Here is an 18,890-nt window from a genome sequence, read left to right as displayed (position 1 = left end):
GGGGGGGGTGGTGCCTGGAAGCCAGGGCAACACATGGACAGAGCCCTCTGCTTCTCTCCCTCCCCCCCTCCCCCAGCAGCCACAGGGACATGATGCCAACCACTTCAGGGAGCGGCGTGGGGCTCGAGGGGGGCAATCCTGCAGCTGTAGTTTGCCCACCCCTGGCCTGGAGGTAGGCCAGGGGGGTGGGGTGGGCATGGGCCACAGGAAATTGCCCCGTGGACCGCATGCGGCCCGCAGACCGTGTGTTTGAGGCCCCTGTTTTAGACCATGCATTATATTTACAAAAGACACACTCACCAAATGTGCCTTCTCTGCCTACAAGGTCGGGGAGCCCTCCTTGGGAGGGTTGGGAGGATATTGTCTCCAGGGTGATAAACAGTTCCTGACTGTCGGGGAGAACACTTTCTCTGCTTGCCTGCTGTGTGCTACCCTCCTCCTCCTCCTCGTCTTCCTCATCCCCAAAATCGTCACCCCTGTTGCGTGAGACTCGCCCCTTGCAGGAGTCCACAAACAGGGGTGGGGTAGTGGTGGAGGCACCCCCTAGAATTGCATGAAGCTCATCATAGAAGCGGCATGTCTGCGAGTCTGATCCGGAGCGGCCATTTGCCTCTTTGGTAGGCTTGCCTGAGCTCCTTAAGTTTCACGCGGCAGTGCTGTGAGGCCCTGTTATAGCCTCTGTCCTTCATGCCCTTGGAGATTTTTTCAAATATTTTGGCATTTCGTCTTTTGGAACGGAGTTCTGATAGCACGCATTTGTCTCCCCATTCAGCAATCAGATCTAGTACCTCCCATTCGGTCTATGCTGGAGCTCTTTTGCGATTTTGGGACTCCATGGTCACCTCTGCTGATGAGCTCTGCACAGTCACCTGTGCTGATCAGCTTGCCATGCTGGCCAAACAGGAAATGAAATTCAAAAGTTCGTGGGGCTTTTCTGGTCTACCTGGCCAGTGCATCTGAGTTGAGAGTGCTGTCCAGAGCGGTCACAATGGAGCACTCTGGGATAGTTCCCGGAGACCAATACTGTTGAATTGCATCCACACTACCCCAAATTTGACCCAGCGATGTTGATTTCAGCACTAATCCCCTCGTTGGGGAGGAGTACAGAAATCGATTTTAAGAGCCCTTTAAGTCAACAAAAATGGCTTTGTCATGTGGACGGGTGCAGGGTTAAATCGATCTAATGCTGCTAAATTCGACCTAAACTCGTAGCATAGACAAGGGCTCAGTTGAAATCTGGGGAGCCTAGGAGAAAAAATTCCCCTGCACCCTTGTTTCAGATGTGGATCTGACTACATTTTATTTATAGCATCTATCCCAGGTGCTAAGCATATTGCACATATTTTATTGAGATTGGTTTTATATAAGGGTCCCATATCAGGTCCATAAGTGAAATAGATGAATCAGAATTTCCTACATCTTTCCAAGGCTGTCTCAGTTATCCTTCTCTCAATCTCCTCAGTCAACCCACATCTCCGCTATAAGGAAATGCCTGGGGAAATAGGTGGTCCTTGTAACAAGTCTAAAAAGGTCATCCCATTTGAGCTGTTGAGCCAAGAAAGAACATGAATTGCAGAGGCAAGTCCTTTTCCACCAGTCACCAAGAATGTTCCATCAGCCCCCTCTTATCCATGCCACTGCAAAAATCCAATCTGCAGGAGAGTTTGGCTGTACTTGACCAACACTTGAAGAGGACTCAAACATTAGTGAGTGCATGTTATTTATTTAGTACACCTTAAGGTAACCATTTTATGTATGTTCAACAATGGCACTGGGTTCTAGCCATAATTCAAAACCTGTTGGTTTTGCTCTATAAAGCCTTTTATTATATGAGTGCTGTCTTAAAGATTACTTGTGCATTGCCCAGACAGTTGGGGCACTCAAGCTGGCAGTCACTAGATTAGTCTGTTAGGGGGCAGGGCTTTTTCAGTAAAGGGCCCGTGGTTCTGGAATATGCTTCCGACTTGCTCCAACAGAGCTACAGTTTTTTAGTCTTCCCCACAGACTCTCCAAGGCTTGCTTGTTTACACAACATTTTCCCCGCCCAAGAGATGAGTTGTACAATGTGGGGTGGTAAATCTACCACTGACCATTTTAAAATCAAGATCGGGTGTTTTTCTAAATGATATGCTCCGGAAATATTTTGGAGAAGTTCTGTGGTTTGTGTTATACAGAAGATCAGACGAGATGATCACAATGGTCCCTTCTGGCTTTTGAATATATGAATATTATGTTGTTTGTGGTATTGGCTTACGTGATTGTTTTTACTGTAAATTCATGTACATATTCAAAGTCTTTACCACAAAAATGCTGACAATTTTTTTCATGTCTGCATCCTAAGCACTGAAAGGCAGGGGCCCTTAGGGGGAAAAAAAAAAAAGTAGTATGATCATGTAATTGAAGACACTAGCATAAAGCACACACAAAACAACTTAACGTTCCACACAAATCTTAATTTTGGTGTTTTCAAACGTGCGTGCTTGTCTAATTTTTAATAAAATACTTTAAAACACAGGATGATTTTGTATAGTAGTTCCTACCAGAGGGTTGTTTATTTTAAGAAATACAAGTTCTGTCATGTACAACTTTAACACTACACCACATAGGTAGGGTGACTAGACATCCTGTTTTTACTAGGACAGTCAACGTATTTAAGCCCTCTGCCAGGTGCCTGATTTTTTGCTAAATACAGGCAAATTGTCCCGTATTTTCTGCCTCCCCCTGATTTCAGTACCAACAGGTCCTGCTGCTGGCTGGATCCCTGCTTGCCAGCCGCTCGCCCACCAATGGTGAGGGATGGGGGTCGACCATGGGGATGAGTGCACAAGGCTGATGGCAGGAAGATGCAGCATGCGGTGCCAGGAGTCTCCTACTGCCGGTCCGTGAGCACAGCCCATGCTGTGTGCCAGCTGTCGGCCAGCAGGGCCCCACTACCCATCCTGTTTCCTGGTGGCTGCGCGATTCGGCAGCTGGTCAGTGGGAGCAGGCGGTGACCTCAGGTTGGGAAGATGCAACACGAGGTAGCGGATGCGGGCCTGTCCCAGGGACCCAGCAGGGCTAAGAGCGCCAGGCAGGGAGGGTTTGGTTGGTCAGTCCCCATGTGTGAGAGAGAGGTAGGGGTGGGTGTAGGGTTGCCAGGTGTCCTTTTTGACCAAAATGTCCAGTCAGAAACAACTGGACTTTGAGTGTCTGGACAGCGTCACCCATGCCAGAGTCTCCCTTGCCACTTCCTCCAACATCAGCAACATGGGCAGTGGCAACAGCCGCGTCAGGGATGGGCAGTGAGAGTACTCTCTCCCCCCACCCCGACTCCTGCTCCTGCCCTGCTGCACCCCACACCCTCCAGCCAGTACCCCTACCTTGCACAGGTGAGTAGCTGGAGCACAGCACACTCCCCAGGCACCACATACCTGCTGTGGCCCCTGCCCAGCGCCTGGGGCAGCCCAGGGGGAAGGGGGTCCCCGCTCAGCCCCTGTGGGAGGATCTCTGTTATGCTGTTTGCCAAAAACCGTGAGAACAGCGGCCTGTATTTGTATGCAGACCTCTTCAACCACTCAGCTGGCCTGTCTTCTAGACGCATTTTATGGTAATTTACACCACCACAGGACATGACGGTGGAATCTGCTTGGTGCAACGAGTGGTCAGTAACGACTGTTCTTAATCACTCTCTTGTCATTGACCCAACCATCTGTCCACTGGGTTTTGATTTGCCAAGGCACCCGTGGTCATCTCTGAACCAGTTTCAAACAGGATCGGGCAACTGTGCTGCCACTCTCTTTAAATGTGATTTTTCAAATGACCTACAATGCAGTTGTGGTCAACTTCAGACTATGTTGCATATCCTTGAGGCATGCCCACTGACTTATTTCGATGGTGGGCTACCAGCTATCCATCTGATGCCATCAAATGTCTGGGCATGTTGCACACACACTGATTTGGTAGAGTTAGAATTGCTCAATAATAAAGTTGGTGCTATTCATTTCATGTATTTCAATCAGAAGCAGCTAGAACTGAACTCTGGATTTACTAGCTTGCAACCCAGTTATTTCTTTCTTTAGGCCAAACAGTATTTTGATGGGAGGAAGGGTTCATTTGGTCTATATGGCTGCCTCAAAATGATAGGACTGTCTCTTGGGGTCAGGAAGAATGCACAATTCACATGAAATGATCAGAAAATTCAGGAGCAAGCTTATAACAAAATCTACTGAACACATAATAAAGACACTTCCTGTGGCTTATAACTTCAGCAAGACCAGCTGGATATTCACAGGGTCATCAAAAGGCACTTCACCTCCTCTGACCCTCATGATCATCCTCCTAAATTATTTCAAGTCATTGCTCCAAATCCCCAGGTCACTAAAGCCATTCAAAAGCAGTAAGAAAATGTTAGTTAGTAAAACTATTATTTCCCACCCCCCCCCAAGCTAACCTCAATGTCAGAAACAAGTGAACCATTTTTGCTGAAAAACTTTAAAATGCATAACCGGAGAAGCAAAAACTGCCCCTATTCATATAGGTTTAATTAGATGCCTAGTAATGATAATTTAAACATTACTGTAACTATTTCAGTGCTTGTCAGAGCATTTGAAGAGGGAGAAGGATGAACCTATAATGAAGATCTGCACAAATGGAGGGGCAGCTTGTTTGGTGTCCAGGATGGCTGGGCACAGTTTGTAAGCAGGGCTTGGAAGAATACCACTGGCTATACTTCCCACCCCATCTCCATCCCCAACTCAATACTTGTAATAAGTGGTCTCCATAAACCAATGCAACAAAAGAATAAAAGAAAACAACAACCTATAAACACAAGTAGTTTTAAGATTTATTAAGAATACTTGAGCATAGTAGTGGCAAAACAGTTCAACATTTCATTTGTAACAGAGCCCTGATCTGCAGAGCAAGACAACAGATTGTCTATGGTACTAAATATACTAGCAAAAGAACAGGCAAGTCAAAAGAAAGTTTGGTATGATCATGGCTAATCAGCCACAGTTTTGGGGTAGACTTAACTGCAATGTGATAAAGCTAGACATCTCTAAAATTAAGACTACAAAAGGTTAAATAATTCTATATAAACCCTTTTCTGCAGCAGGTAGGCAACAGATTCGTCCTGTCACGTTACGTTACAAGATTTGAAAATTAAACCAGGGCTAGAAGTTTTCAGTAGACAGACACCTGAATTGCATTTTCTTTGGATTATTGACATGAATATGCTCACCACCACTATTCCTCTCCTTACTGATTAAAAACAGTACAAGTGGATTTTTTTTAAATCCCTGAAAAGAGCTGGCATACCAAACTAAAGCAGTTTTAGAATCATATTAGGTAGACACTGGAATAGAACATTAGGCTGTCTAAGATACCACAGAAAAATAAGCACATTTAAAGTTATAACCATACCATAATACAGTAAAATTGGCAGAAATCAGGCTTTTTTGGCGGGATCCCCACAATAAAACGAGACTCATTTCTAAGATATGGAAAATGAAATTGTAATTAACTACATCAGGTGGAAACCTGGATATCCTCATGATCTATGTGTGTGAATTTTATCTTAGCTCAACTGAAGCCTCAACACCTTTAGTGTGCTGTGTCTGAGTGCTCTCCATGCTTTTAGTCCCTTCAGAACTTGGAATTGTAATCTTCAAGAATAAGGATTTTGATTTAGACAAACCCTTAAAATTACTAAAGGAATTTACCACCAGTACTTAAGGATAAGAGTCTCAACATTTCAACTGCAAACTGTTATTTTCACAATGGTTTTTGCGCCTTTGTTACTGAGTACCTGCGACTGTTGAGCAACCAGACCACTCAGCTGGCTGCACAACAATAAAGATCTCACCTAACAGAATGGTCAAGCTCCACTGTCTGTAAGGAGGTTGGAAAGCTTTAAGAAATATTTTACTATATCACTAATACTAGTGACCATTAGAATTTACATGTTAACAGATGTATTAACATGCTTGGTTGACATGTCAAATACTGAACTATGAACAGGAAAACTGCAGCTGAGCAACATAGAGCAGAACAGTATGATATAGTGCAATGAACTTTCCAGAGGGGGAAAAAAAAAAAAAGAGAACCCATTTTACACACATACACAATCACTGTTTGAACTTCGGAATTTCATATGCTCCAAAATGTAGCCCACTGAATACTGTGTTAATAGTTCACTTTAATTTTGTTATGGAAGTCTCAAATGTTGTTTAAAATATCTACAAAGTGACAGACTCATGGTTAAAACTGAAGATGTAAATAAAGTTCAACAAACTTTAGTAAGTTACTTGAGAGACTAATGTATAGATACAAGATGCCTATAATTGACAAATTTAGTTCTAAATGAAGCATAATCTTTTGAAAGTACAAATTCTATTAACTACCATATGCAGAGAAGTGGTGGCTGTGGTCCCAGCTTTAGAGATTAGACATTTGAGGCAGCAGTTTAGTAGGAAGAGAACACAAGCAACTAATCTCTAATCTACAGTTATGCTGACCCCACAAAAAGTGAATCTGCCCAGCAATTTTTAAATCATGAGGTATATGAAGTAGGTGGGCATCAAGCTACCACAGAATTTCTGCCAAGTAAAAAAATATTTAACTGTTAAGGGAATACACATTTAATCGCTTATTCCAATGTTTAGTTAACAGCCTAGACAAGGTTCAATATTACACAGCAGGAGAACTACCTCATTGCCCATCCAACTTATTATTAAATATAAACTAAATATGAAATATTTTAAAATTGGGCTACCTTTGGCAGCCCCACAAATATAAAAAGTTTTGAAATGGTATTGACCCTCTTGCTATAGGCAAATACAGAATCAAAAAGTTACCTGTAGGAATAGTCACAGGTAAGTATTGAAGCCTCCCCTTCAAAATCCTTAAGTGTATTCATAAGAGATTTTGCAAAATGGAGCTGTATTACCCATTTACAATGAACAAAGATTAATTAGAAAACGAAAACATCTTTAAGTATGCAAGAGCTGAAGCTTTTTACCAAGAGAGTCATCTCATTGTTGAGTCGCATTATTTAAAAAGGTTGACAGTGCTGGTGGACACAACCAACAGGAAAACACTAATCTCTTGCAGTTATAGCGGAACATGGCTGAACAGGTAGGACACAGATTCGCCATTGTGTGTTCTTCGGATCGCCTCAGCCAGAATCATGGAAATGTCAATAACCTAAAAGCAATCAAGAAAATACAATTTATTATACCACTAACACTAGTGACTATTAGCATTTACAGCATCTTTCTTCTAAGGAACTCAAAGTGCTTTACAAACATTAACTAGATAAACCTCACCTGTGAGGACTGCTTACTATATCTATTTTAAAAATTGATAAACTGAGCACTAAGAGATTAATCCAAAACTACACAGCAAGGAATACAATCCAAGTTTCCTAACAATTTTATCCACTAGATGGCAATATCTCCTTGAAGTAAGTTTATAGAACTACAGATCTTTACCACAAGTCTCTCCAGCGCATCATCAGAGATCTACAACCTATCCTGAAAGATGATCTTTACTCTCACAGATCTTGGGAGACAGACCTGTTCTCGCTTACAGACAACCCCCCAACCTAAAGCAAATACTCACCAGCAACCACACATCACTGAACAAAAACACTGACCCAGGAACCTATCCTTGTAACAAAGCCCGATGCCAACTCTGTCCACATATCTATTCAAGTGACATCATCATAGGGCCTAATCACATCAGCCATACCATCAGGGGCTCGTTCACCTGCACATCTACCAATGTGATATATGCCATCATGTGTCAGCAATGCCCCTCTGCCATGTACATTGGCCAAACCGGACAGTCTCTACGCAAAAGAATTAATGGACACAAATCTGACATCAGGAATCATAATACTCAAAAACCAGTGGGAGAACACTTTAACCTGTCTGGCCATTCAATGACAGACCTGCAGTGGCTATCTTACAACAGAAAAACTTCAAAAACAGACTCCAACGAGAGACTGCTGAGCTGGAATTGATATGCAAACTAGACACAATCAACTCAGGATTGAATAAGGACTGGGAATGGCTGAGCCATTACAAACATTGAATCTCTCTCCCCTTGTAAGTATTCTCACACTTCTTATCAAATTGTCTGTACTGAGCTATCTTGATTATCACTTCAAAAGTTTTTTTCTCTTACTTAATTGGCCTCTCAGAGTTGGTAAGACAACTCCCACCTGTTCATGCTCTCTGTATGTGTGTATATATATCTCCTCAATATATGTTTCACTCTATATGCATCCGAAGAAGTGGGCTGTAGCCCACGAAAGCTTATGCTCTAATAAATTTGTTAGTCTCTAAGGTGCCACAAGTACTCCTGTTCTTTTTGCGGATACAGACTAACACGGCTGCTACTCTGAAACCACAAGTCTTGTTTCTGTTAATACCAAATTGGCTTTAGTTTATTCAATTTGACTACTGTATTATATCAGAACTTAATGTGCCTTTTGGTGCTCTCAAACTGAAGTAGCTTTAAACAAACCCCAAAAAACAACACCATCACAAAAAAATTTTGTTTTCCCCAGAAGAAACTCCCAAGGGAACACTAGGCTTTTTGTGAGGTTGTCCTGAGATGCATTCAAACTTTTTTGGTACGATGTAACTTCTGCTGTCTGGTATTTCATAAAAAAGTTATTTTAAAACTATATCCTCAATACAAGGAACAAATCAAAGACTTCAATATAATAATTATATTAATTTCTCATATGTAAACATAACATGATGTACATTGTCAGAAGAAAAAAAGGGGAACTTCTTACTTTGACACACCAGTTAAACCACCCCCACCCCACGAAATCAACAGTTATTCAGGAGAAGCTGCCATATATTAAGTCTTTTTAAAACTGACTAGATTTCACAATGGTATTTTAAAGGAACAGTCAAATTCTTCAATGTCATTTAGGAATAAGTTCTACAAACAAGGCAACTGTCCAGTGAATTTGTGAACAGTATATTTTATGTCAGTGGCATGGGATCCTAGCATCAAGAACTGAATTCTAGATTTGCATTTTATCAAGCAGATGAAAAGCTACACCAAACAAACAACACAGTACCTGAATCTTGGGACAATTTTTCATTTTCTCATCCTGTGGGATTGTGTTAGTTACTACAACAGCCTCAAATGCAGCATTATTGATTCGAGAAATAGCAGGGCCAGAGAAGATCCCATGAGTCAGAATAGCATAAACTTTAGTGGCTCCAGCAGACACTAACCTAAAAAACATGGGGAAAAACAGAAAAGTTTGCAATGTATGTTTGAGCACATAATTCTAGTGTTACTTCGGAAATAGCAAAACCAGATAATCTCTTGGTTTAAGATCCAGTTTACAATATTGATTCCTTCAATAGACTACAAAAAAGTAATAACCCCTGTAAAATCATGTAGTAGTTTTGAGTATCTGCTAGCTTGTATGCATGACAAATAACGCAATACCCTCGGATAAACCTTAAGTTTAACACTTTTGACATCCAGTGTATTAAAAATGTAATTTTTTAATGTGTTATGAGATTATATGCAACTTCTTTAGGAGGATGGGGAATGCTACTATAATTCCTCCAGTCACCAGCCCTTTGAAGCTTAACCCTGGGGAAGAGATCCATTGTCTGGTTGATTACTCATTCATGGTCTCTTCAATGGTTCAAACTGGATACTGGAGACCAGCAGACCAAAAAAAGAACATTGGAATAAATAATCTAGTGGTAAACTGACTCTCAGCTTGGAAATTCCATGGTCAGGAAGGAGGGAGAGACGTGGGTCTCCACCCAAGAGGTGATGGCTGGGAGCCAGAACCCTAGAATGGGAGCCCTTGCTGGACCACTGAGGGGAAAACACAGGTGCAGTTGAACTCCAACAGTATGGATATTAGGAAAGGCTGACCAAAAGTACATCCCAGTGAGCTCCCTACACTACACTTGCTGGTGAATAATTGTGAACTAAGTCAATGAGTGTCAGTAGCTATTGTGATGATCTAAAATAGTTACACTTTAACCAAGGTTAGTCTACAATCTGAATTCCAATACCTTTTTTTTTTTAGTTCAAACCAAGTAGATTGCTGGAGATACAACTTACTTGAACTGCATGTATAAACTATTTAGAAATGGACATTTTCAAACATCTGTGGCAATTACTTGGGATACGGGCTACATCTTTATTGTCCCCTGTGACTCAATTATGTTTGGAAACAATGAAGAAAGGACATAATCCTTTCCAAGTTTCAGATTTGGGGATGGAAAAAAAAGAGTCACAGGATAAAAGTATTGCTTTACTGAACTCCTCACTCAGCTAGCAGTGCCATCTATTTGTGCAGGTCAGGATCTTCCTCCTGTTAATGCATTACGGTTCTCTTCACTCTATTGAACTTTTGACAATTAGGCCCCATCTCATCTCTCTACAGGAGAGGAAACAGGAAACAAGACATACAACAGTTTTTAGCATCCATAAAGGGATAAAGCAGTGTCTCCTGGTTATCTAGATGCAGTTTAGGATGGAAGACAGGCAAGTGAATGGGTAATAGGCCTCCCCCGGGTCCCAATATGGCCAAGGAGGAGGTGCATAAGGCATAGGAGGAGGCATCCAGGGGTGCTCATACCAGCCAGGTATTGGTGGCAATTGTGGGCCACGAGTAGTTGCAGCTTTACCAGAGGCTTCTGGAAAGGGGCCTCTATAGAAGTGAAGAGAGAATCCTGAATTGACACTTGAGACTCCAAGGCAAGGTCTTCACCAAAATCCTCTTCCTCAAGCTCAGTCTGGAATGGTGGAGCATCAGGAGAGATCTGAGGTGAAACCATCAGTACCAAGTGAACTTTGGGTGATCTCCATGTCCTCTGTGTCAACAGCACATTGACACTGAGGAGCAGAGAATCGGACATCTCAGATACAGCCAGGTGCTGGGGAAACCAGAACTCCTGTGGTACCAAGAGTGTTACTGGTACAGAGCCTGCAGTCTGCACCAAGGTGATCGTGGCCGAGGGCGCTGACAGTACCCTAAGTCTCAGGGTGCTCAGAGGGAAGCACAGTCAGAACTCCACCACGCTTCTTCGGTACTGAGAAAGCTCTTCTTGGCGCCTCGATCCATTAATGGCACCAATGATCTCTCCAGGACCGAAGCTTTCCCATCTTTCAGTCTAGCCATGCCCTGGGTAACAGAGGAACCAGTAACCTCACTGGTACATGATTGGAGAGCCAGTGGCACCAAAGTAGCTGAAGATACGGATGACCTTGGCTTTTAGAGATTCTCTACCTATTGTGCTAGGGGAACATTCCTTTCACAGGAGTCTTGTGTCTTCCTCTTGGGAGCCCTGGAGGTTTGGGCCTCATGGAGGCAGCAGACTTGCTCAGAAACGGGAGGTGCCTTGGACTGTGTCAGAAGCCAGGCATAGAGAGCTCTCCATCATGAGGCGATGAAGCCTTCTGTTTTTTTCTGGCTCTTGACTTTAGTGCCAGACAAAACTTGCACTTCTGGGCAACATGCGATTCCCCGAGGCAACGATGCAGTGGGAGTGCCTGACACCAACCAGGATCTCCTCCAGGCATGACAAACATTTGAAGCCAGCCAAACATTTATAAGAAGAAGCTATACTATTACTACTTACTAACTAATGAAACTCATACTAACTATTAAGAATAGAGGCTAAAGTTGAGGAAGTCTCAGCGGGACAACTGCCAGACCCCTGTCTCAGGCTGAGGCGGTTGAGAAGGAACTGAGGGTGGTTCACCCATGCAATGCTATAACACAACAGCACAGGGCACAAGACTGACTAACAGCATGCACAGGCCAAACAGACACTGCTAGAAGTTTCTGAACAAAGGCGCAGGGGGCACTAGTGCACCAGAGTGGAACACCCTAGGGATGCTACTCAAAGAAGAACTGGATCAGACAGAACCATTTAGCTACCTGATTCAAGTTTTTGGAATTGCAGATGGTATTTTTGTAAGTTTGATGGGTGGGAGATAGTAAGAGGAAAGAGGGCTCTGACTCCTCTACACTGTGAGAGACAAATAACACATCTGAGACTAGTAGCCATAATCTTGCTAAGTGATTCTTGCTTCAGTCAATTAATTAGTAATCATGGGATTGTAAGGGACCTTGAGAGGCCATCTAATCCAGTCCCCTGCACTTATGGCAGGACTAAGTATTACCTGGACCATCTTTGACAGGTATTTGTCTAATACATACTGAGGTGCAGTCCACTGGCCTGGCCCCTCCCAATTGCTCCTTATGCAGTTGTGACATTATTGACATGAACTGTGACCATATAGATCATTGTTGCAACCAAGGTCCTATAGTTGCACCAAATCTTGTACAAAGAGGTCGAGTAAGGTGTCTATGAAAAAGGTTGTAATTTGCTGGGTATGACTATGCTGTCTATGTGTGTATCGTGTGTGTGTATTTGAAGTTATAAATATTGGCTATGTACTTGTATCTCAATGTGTTTGATTCTAAGTAGCATCAGTGAAGCATTTGGTCAGCTTCTTGAGAATTGGCACTTAAGTGTTTCTTGATAGGACTATTCTGAGTAACTGACAATGGACCTTGGGAGACTCCAATCCACATCTGAGGAGCCTTCCTGGGAATGTTCATGTGAGCAATGGCTGCCACCTGCGAACTGAGTCATGCATGAACATGTGACTTGCCCATGTGACTCCAAACTCCATCTTGCTGCTGTGATTTTCCATAGTAAGAACTAAGGGGTTTCCTTCCACATGGCAGAGGATATAAAAGGCTCTGGAAACCCCACCATTTGGTCTTCATTCCTGTTTCTGACCTCTGGAGGAACAACTGTGCTTGAAACTGAAGCTCTGAATAAAGGACTGAACGACGCATCCAAGCTGGGATGTTGGTACTCCAGAGACTTAACTGGTTTAAATCAGCAGTAATCCCATCAAACCTGAAACAACCTGAACTAAGAATGTTGCAATTGTTGTGTGTATTTGATTCCATTTAACCAATTTTAACTCATCTATATTTCTTTCTTTTTATGAATAAACCCTTAGATTTTAGATTCTAAAGCATTGGCAACAGCATGATTTGTGGGTAAGGTCTGACTTCTATATTGACCTGGGCCTGGGGCTTCGTCCTCTGGGATCAGGAGAACCCTTTTTTCCTCCTGAGGTATTGGTTTTCATAACCATTCATCCCCATAAGGAGTGGTGCTGGTGGTGATACTGGGGAACTGGAGTGTCTGAAGGAATTACTTGTACGACTTCTCGTTAGCCAGTGGGGTAAAACCAAAGTCCCGCTGGTTTGGTGTGCCTTAGTAGTGAAGGACCCCAGCCTCGGGCTGTGACTGCCCTGCTCTAAACAATTTGTCCTGAATTGATACTCTCAGTAGTATCCCGCCAAAGGCTGCTTTGTTACAGGAGTTCAGACTTGATTCATTACATTCTTTCTAGAGAAGGCAAGACAGACAATACAGTTCTATTTAAAAATACTGACAATAGAGTTAAACAAATTAAAAACAAAAAGCTAGCTGAAAACCTGGTTCGGCCACACAAAACCCTTTCCATCTGCTTAGTCAAGATAAGAACCATTTGTTCAGTCAGTACTGACCCCTTTCATAAGGGGTGGAAATTTAAGTTAATTAGCTTTGTTTTTAGCTGTTTGTATCACCGAGTATCCAAAGTGAGCTAGAAAATGCAGAATAAACCTTTTCATTACATACCATATTGAAAATGGTGGCTATGTATATAAGGAGAGCACCTCTTTCAGCTGTAACTCTAAACTAGAACAGAGATCTTTTCCCAGAATTGTTGCATTAGATGAAGCAGGATGTCTAACAGTTAAAACAAAACCAAATTATTTTTCCTATTTTGATTTGAGAATTCTTTTAAGTATTTTTCACACCACACTATCATTTATTATTTGTATTATAAGAACATAAGAACGGCCATACTGGGTCAGACCAATGGTTCATCTAGTCTGTCTTCGAGCAGCGGTCAATGCTTCAGAGGGAATGAACAGAACAGGTAATCACTCTGTCGCCCATTCCTAGCATCTGGCAAACAGAGGATGCTTTTGCATCACTGCCCATCCTGGCTAACAGCCATTGATAGACCTATCCTCCATCAACTTAGCTAGTTCTTTTTTGAACCCAGTTATAGTCTTGGCCTTCACAACATCCTCTGGCAAAGAGTTCCACAGGTTGACTGTGCATTGTGTGAAGAAATACTTCCTTGTGTGTGTTTTAAACCTGCTGTCTATTAATTTCATTTGATGACTCCTAGTTCTTGGGTTATGAGAGGGAGTAAATAACACTTCCTTATTTACTTTCTCCATACAAGTCTTGATTTTATAGACCTCTATCGTATCCTCTTTTAGTTGTCTCTTTTCTAAGCTGAAAAGTCCCAGTCTTATTAATCTCTCCTCATACAGAAGCCGTTCCATACCCCTAATCATTTTTCTTGCCCTTTTCCAATTCCAATATATCTTTTTTGAGATTGGGTGACCAGATATGTACACGATATTCAAGATGTGGGTATATCATGGATTTATATCGGGGTTCTCAAACTGGGGGTCGTTACCCCTCAGGAGGTCGTGAGATTATTACGTGGGAGGTCACGAGCCATCAGCCTCCACCCTCAAAACCCTGCTTCTCTATAACAGTGTTAAATATAAAAAATTACACCTCTACCCCGATATAACGCGACCTGATATAACATGAATTTGGATATAACACGGTAAAGCAACGCTGGGGGGCAGGAGGGGCATGTCTGTGCGCTCTGGTGGATCAAAGCAAGCTCAATATAACAGTTTCACCTATAACGCGGTAAGATTTTTTGGCTCCCGAGGACAGCGTTATACAGGTGTATTTTTTATTTATGGGGGGAGGGGCACGCTCAGAGGTTTACTGTGTGAAAGGGGTCACCAATGCAAAAAAGTTTGAGAACCACTGATTTATATGGAGGCAATATGATTTTTTGTGTCTGATTATCTATCTCTTTCTTAAAGATTCCCAACATTCGGTTAGCCTTTTTGACTGCTTCTGCACATTGAGTGGATATTTTCAGAGAGCTATCCACAATGACTCGAAGATCTCTTTCTTGAGTGGTAACAGCTAATTTAGACCCCATCATTCATATATTTATATTTATATTTATATTTATAGTAATAGTAATAGTAATAGTAATAGTAATAGCAAAGTCCCCCCAAGAGGGGTCTGTCCTGCTAGGTGTACTATAAACACAGGAAAAAAAAGCTGCCCTGCTCTGCTGAATGTACAGCCTGAGGTCCCAAGCCTGCAAATGTTTAAGCACGAGTAACTTTACGCATGTGAGCTGACTTATGCTATGCATGGAAGTATTGGGTATTGTGACTGCACAAGCCTCGACATGCCCAAGAATACACTATTTTACTGCATTCCAGGCTGCTGCTCTGCTCAGGGAGAGTGTTTGACACCTCATTGAAGAGCATTAAAAGCCAGGACAAAGCAACCTAGGGCCACTGACTCCTCCCATGTACTGGCCTACCACCACGGAATAACAGTTTCTCTATACAGGGGCCCACAAGAAGGGGCAAGAACAACTCATGGGGCGGGAGCAGATAGCACCATGAGGCTCTATTTAAGAGTAAGGTTGCTGTCGGGGGGGGGGGGGGGGGGGGGGGGGGCATGGGAGGTTTGATCTTCACCAATGTGACTTGCCAGAAGGACTCTGCCCAATCTGAAATGCTGACAGACTTTAGATTCCCGGAAGTGGTCAGATCAGACTAGGGCAGAGTGTATTCCAGAACTTCTATTTTCAAAGTTCTATAATTCTCATATACTTTAAATGTAAAGTCACTCTGGTTAAGAAGTTTCTTTGCTAAGCCTATGTTCCTTGCTTTTCTGCTACGTTGTCCCTGAAGGGGTCAAACTGGAAACTCAAACCACAGCATAGGTGGAGCTCTAAGGGAGCATGTATAAGCAACTAGGGAGCTTGGTAGGTCTCAGACACTCATTTCAAGGGCGATGGCACTCCAGGTCCCAAGGAAGAAGTCAGACATGGGGTCTGAGGCTAGGACTGTGCCCTACAGACCTAGAAAGAAAAAAAAAACAAACTAGACACTAGACCCAGCTGAAATGGAAGCAGCGGGGGGAGGGACCAAGCAATTTGGCCAACTTGCAACAGATTGGTGACTGTACAGTGGGGTACTGGGTCAATTTGGAACAATACTTACTTGTCTGCTGCATGACATACTGTGCCACATGTGTCAGCCATGTCATCGACAAGAATAGCTATCCTATCTTTCACATCACCAACCAAGACCATTCTGTCCACTTCATTAGCTTTCTTTCTTTCCTTGTGAATCAGAGCAAACTCAACATTCAGTCTATCTGCGATTGAAGTAACCCTAAGTTGTAAGAAAGACACAAACATGTTTTTGAAATACACTTTTCAGAAACAAGAGGAAAAGAAATTGCATGTGCCTGCTGTAGAAATAATTGTCTTTATATTTTAAGAAAAAAGTTACAATACACCAAAACAACATTTTCAAATATCACAAAATATTGATGTGGGTAGTAGCAACAATGCTGCTCTTCTGTTAAGCAATGGGGCGTACAGCCACAGTAGCATAAGACACCCAAAAATCATTCTTCAGACGTTTGGTATTTTTTTTTTTTTTTTTTTTTTTACTAACTTTAGTTTTCAGGCACTGAACTCCTTCTTTACAAAAGGTCACTATTCAAATATATTTAATGAGAACAGGAATGTTTAGCCATATTTGGGGCACATAGCAGAATTAATAATCCACTACTGCTTTTATATGGATGGAGAAGAGTATTCATCACTTCCCCAGTGTAAAGAGTCCATGTCAGAAAACACATTTTGATCTGGAAAAGATACAGATCAGTTATTACTTCTCACTACCCAACCTACTCCCCACTCAGACACCCCAAACAGAATATAATATAATATATTTAATTTAATATAATTCAGTTATAATATATTAAGTTTATGATTTAACATGGTCTACTCATATTTGCATTATAAAGATACATGTTTAAGGGTTTACTACAAAGCACTGTAAATCAGAGAACTCTCCTTGAGCACAGCCCAAGCAACTAGCTGTTTAAAGCCTAGTGCTACAAGCAGACTTTGCAATACATCAAGCCCTGATGTCCCCCTAATATGAAGAAAAGATAGGCCTGTTGCCTGATCTCTTTTTCAGCACTACAAGAAAGAACAAAGACATATTGTGGGGTAGTGAAAACCGCCTTAGATTGCGTTCCCAAAAGAAAGGCTGCTGTCTAGGGGGACATTGGGGCGTGTCATATTGCAAGAAGATGGAAAGAACAGGTTATGTTTTAATTAGGAAGTAAACTAGAAAAGCTACATGTAGTTAAGAAACCCACCTCATTAGCTAAACACCAGCTTAATATTAAATGCTAAAGTTATATAGACCGCTGACTTCAAGAAAAGGAGATTTTAAAAATAACTAAAATATTTAAGTTTGAAACAAATATTGCACATCAGACAAATGCAGGCAAGTCAAAGTTTAGGTGTGTTAGTATCTTGTTGGCAAGTGCTATGCACACACAATACATCCCAACTATTCATAAGCTTCTAGTACAGTGGTTCTCAACCATAGGTCCGGGGCCACCCTGGGGGGCTGTGAGCAGGTTTCAGGGGGTCTGCCAAAATAAACCAGAGAACAGGGCTAGTAGACTTGCTGGGGCCTGGGGCTGAAGCTGAGCAACTTAGCTTCATGTGAGCCCCTGTGGTGTGGTACCCCGGGCAATTGCCCTGCTTGCTATGCCCTAATGCTGGCCCTGGCTTTTAATCTACTGGATATGCAGAAAAACAGTTGTTGTGGCACAGGTGGGCGGTGGAGTTTTTAAGCATGTTAGGGGGGGCCTCAGAAAGAAAAAGGTTGAGAACCCCTGTTCTAATAGATTATTGCAATATTTAAGCACAACTAGATGAGTTAGAAATAAATACATTCAGAATTGGGGCTATTTATAAAAATGGCATTCTACTGATAACATTAGAAGAGCCTTAATATATAAAAGATCTTCACATTTAAAAATCGCATTTCAACTGAAATGGATAGTACCATAGTTGGGTTTTTTAAATTAACAACCTTAGAGCCACTTGTAAACTGGAGTAAATGAGGAGGACCTGACTAATTTCATTCTCCGTGTCTCTTTTCTGATGTTCAGCACTTGGTTAGTAATTCACAACGTTCATCTACACGCTACTTTTAATTACTGAAGATTTCATAGGATGCTAAGAGTGACCTCTTGTGGACATACTGATCTCTACTAAAATATTAAATTCTAGCCACTGCATAACAAATTTTTGACAAGATTGTTTTTTAAGAACAGATTCGGATACCTTTTCATATTAATTTTGTAAAAAAAAATTAAACTGTACTTTTCTTTAAAAGTTACTGTTTCAAGTATTCCCCACACCAATATTCAATTAATCTTTAAAAATAAATAATCAGTCTCTCTTATGTATTAATAAAGACAGCCAGCATATAGAAGGCAATCTCAATCTTTCTGAAATAGGGACTATTCTTATATACCACCCAAAACCACAGCTGAACCAGTATTAGAATTTAGTTTCTAGAGGGTGTCATCTTTTAAATATAATCCCAAAATGACCTCTATTTGACTACAATGGGATAAATCAAAGTATTTTTACATTTTGGTACACTAGAGCACATATTTTCACAACAGGTCCTGACAATGCAGGAGCACAAATAATCAACAGTAGTTTTATACCTAACTTCAATCATAAAATACCTTTAATAGGCTGGCTAACAGGACAATGGATAGGGTTGTAAGAGGAAGTGACAGAATCCAGATATTCCAAATCTGCGCAATCATATACATGTAAGCAGTGTTGTAGAAAAGTTGGTCCTTCCCTGGATATTAGAGACA

General features: G+C 41.9%; 1 protein-coding gene across 1 annotated transcript in view; it reads right to left on the bottom strand.

The window, feature by feature from the left end:
• Positions 1-6,081: 6,081 nt before the first annotated feature.
• Positions 6,082-18,890, bottom strand: part of LOC112117522 (ribose-phosphate pyrophosphokinase 2) — a 37,244-nt gene continuing 24,435 nt past the window's right edge. Inside the window, exons 4-6 of the mRNA XM_029910708.1 lie at positions 16,181-16,354; positions 9,080-9,239; positions 6,082-7,182 (exon numbers count right to left, since the gene is read on the bottom strand). Coding sequence (XP_029766568.1) covers positions 7,090-7,182; positions 9,080-9,239; positions 16,181-16,354 — 427 coding nt within the window. The 3' untranslated portion in view covers positions 6,082-7,089. The remainder of the gene's footprint in view (positions 7,183-9,079; positions 9,240-16,180; positions 16,355-18,890) is intronic.

Source organism: Terrapene carolina, unplaced genomic scaffold (genome assembly GCF_002925995.2).
Source record: "Terrapene carolina triunguis isolate 2854851 unplaced genomic scaffold, T_m_triunguis-2.0 Scaffold22, whole genome shotgun sequence".
Taxonomy (NCBI): domain Eukaryota; kingdom Metazoa; phylum Chordata; order Testudines; family Emydidae; genus Terrapene; species Terrapene triunguis.
Note: the sequence above shows the minus strand (reverse complement) of the source record. Positions and strands in the feature narration are given on the sequence as shown.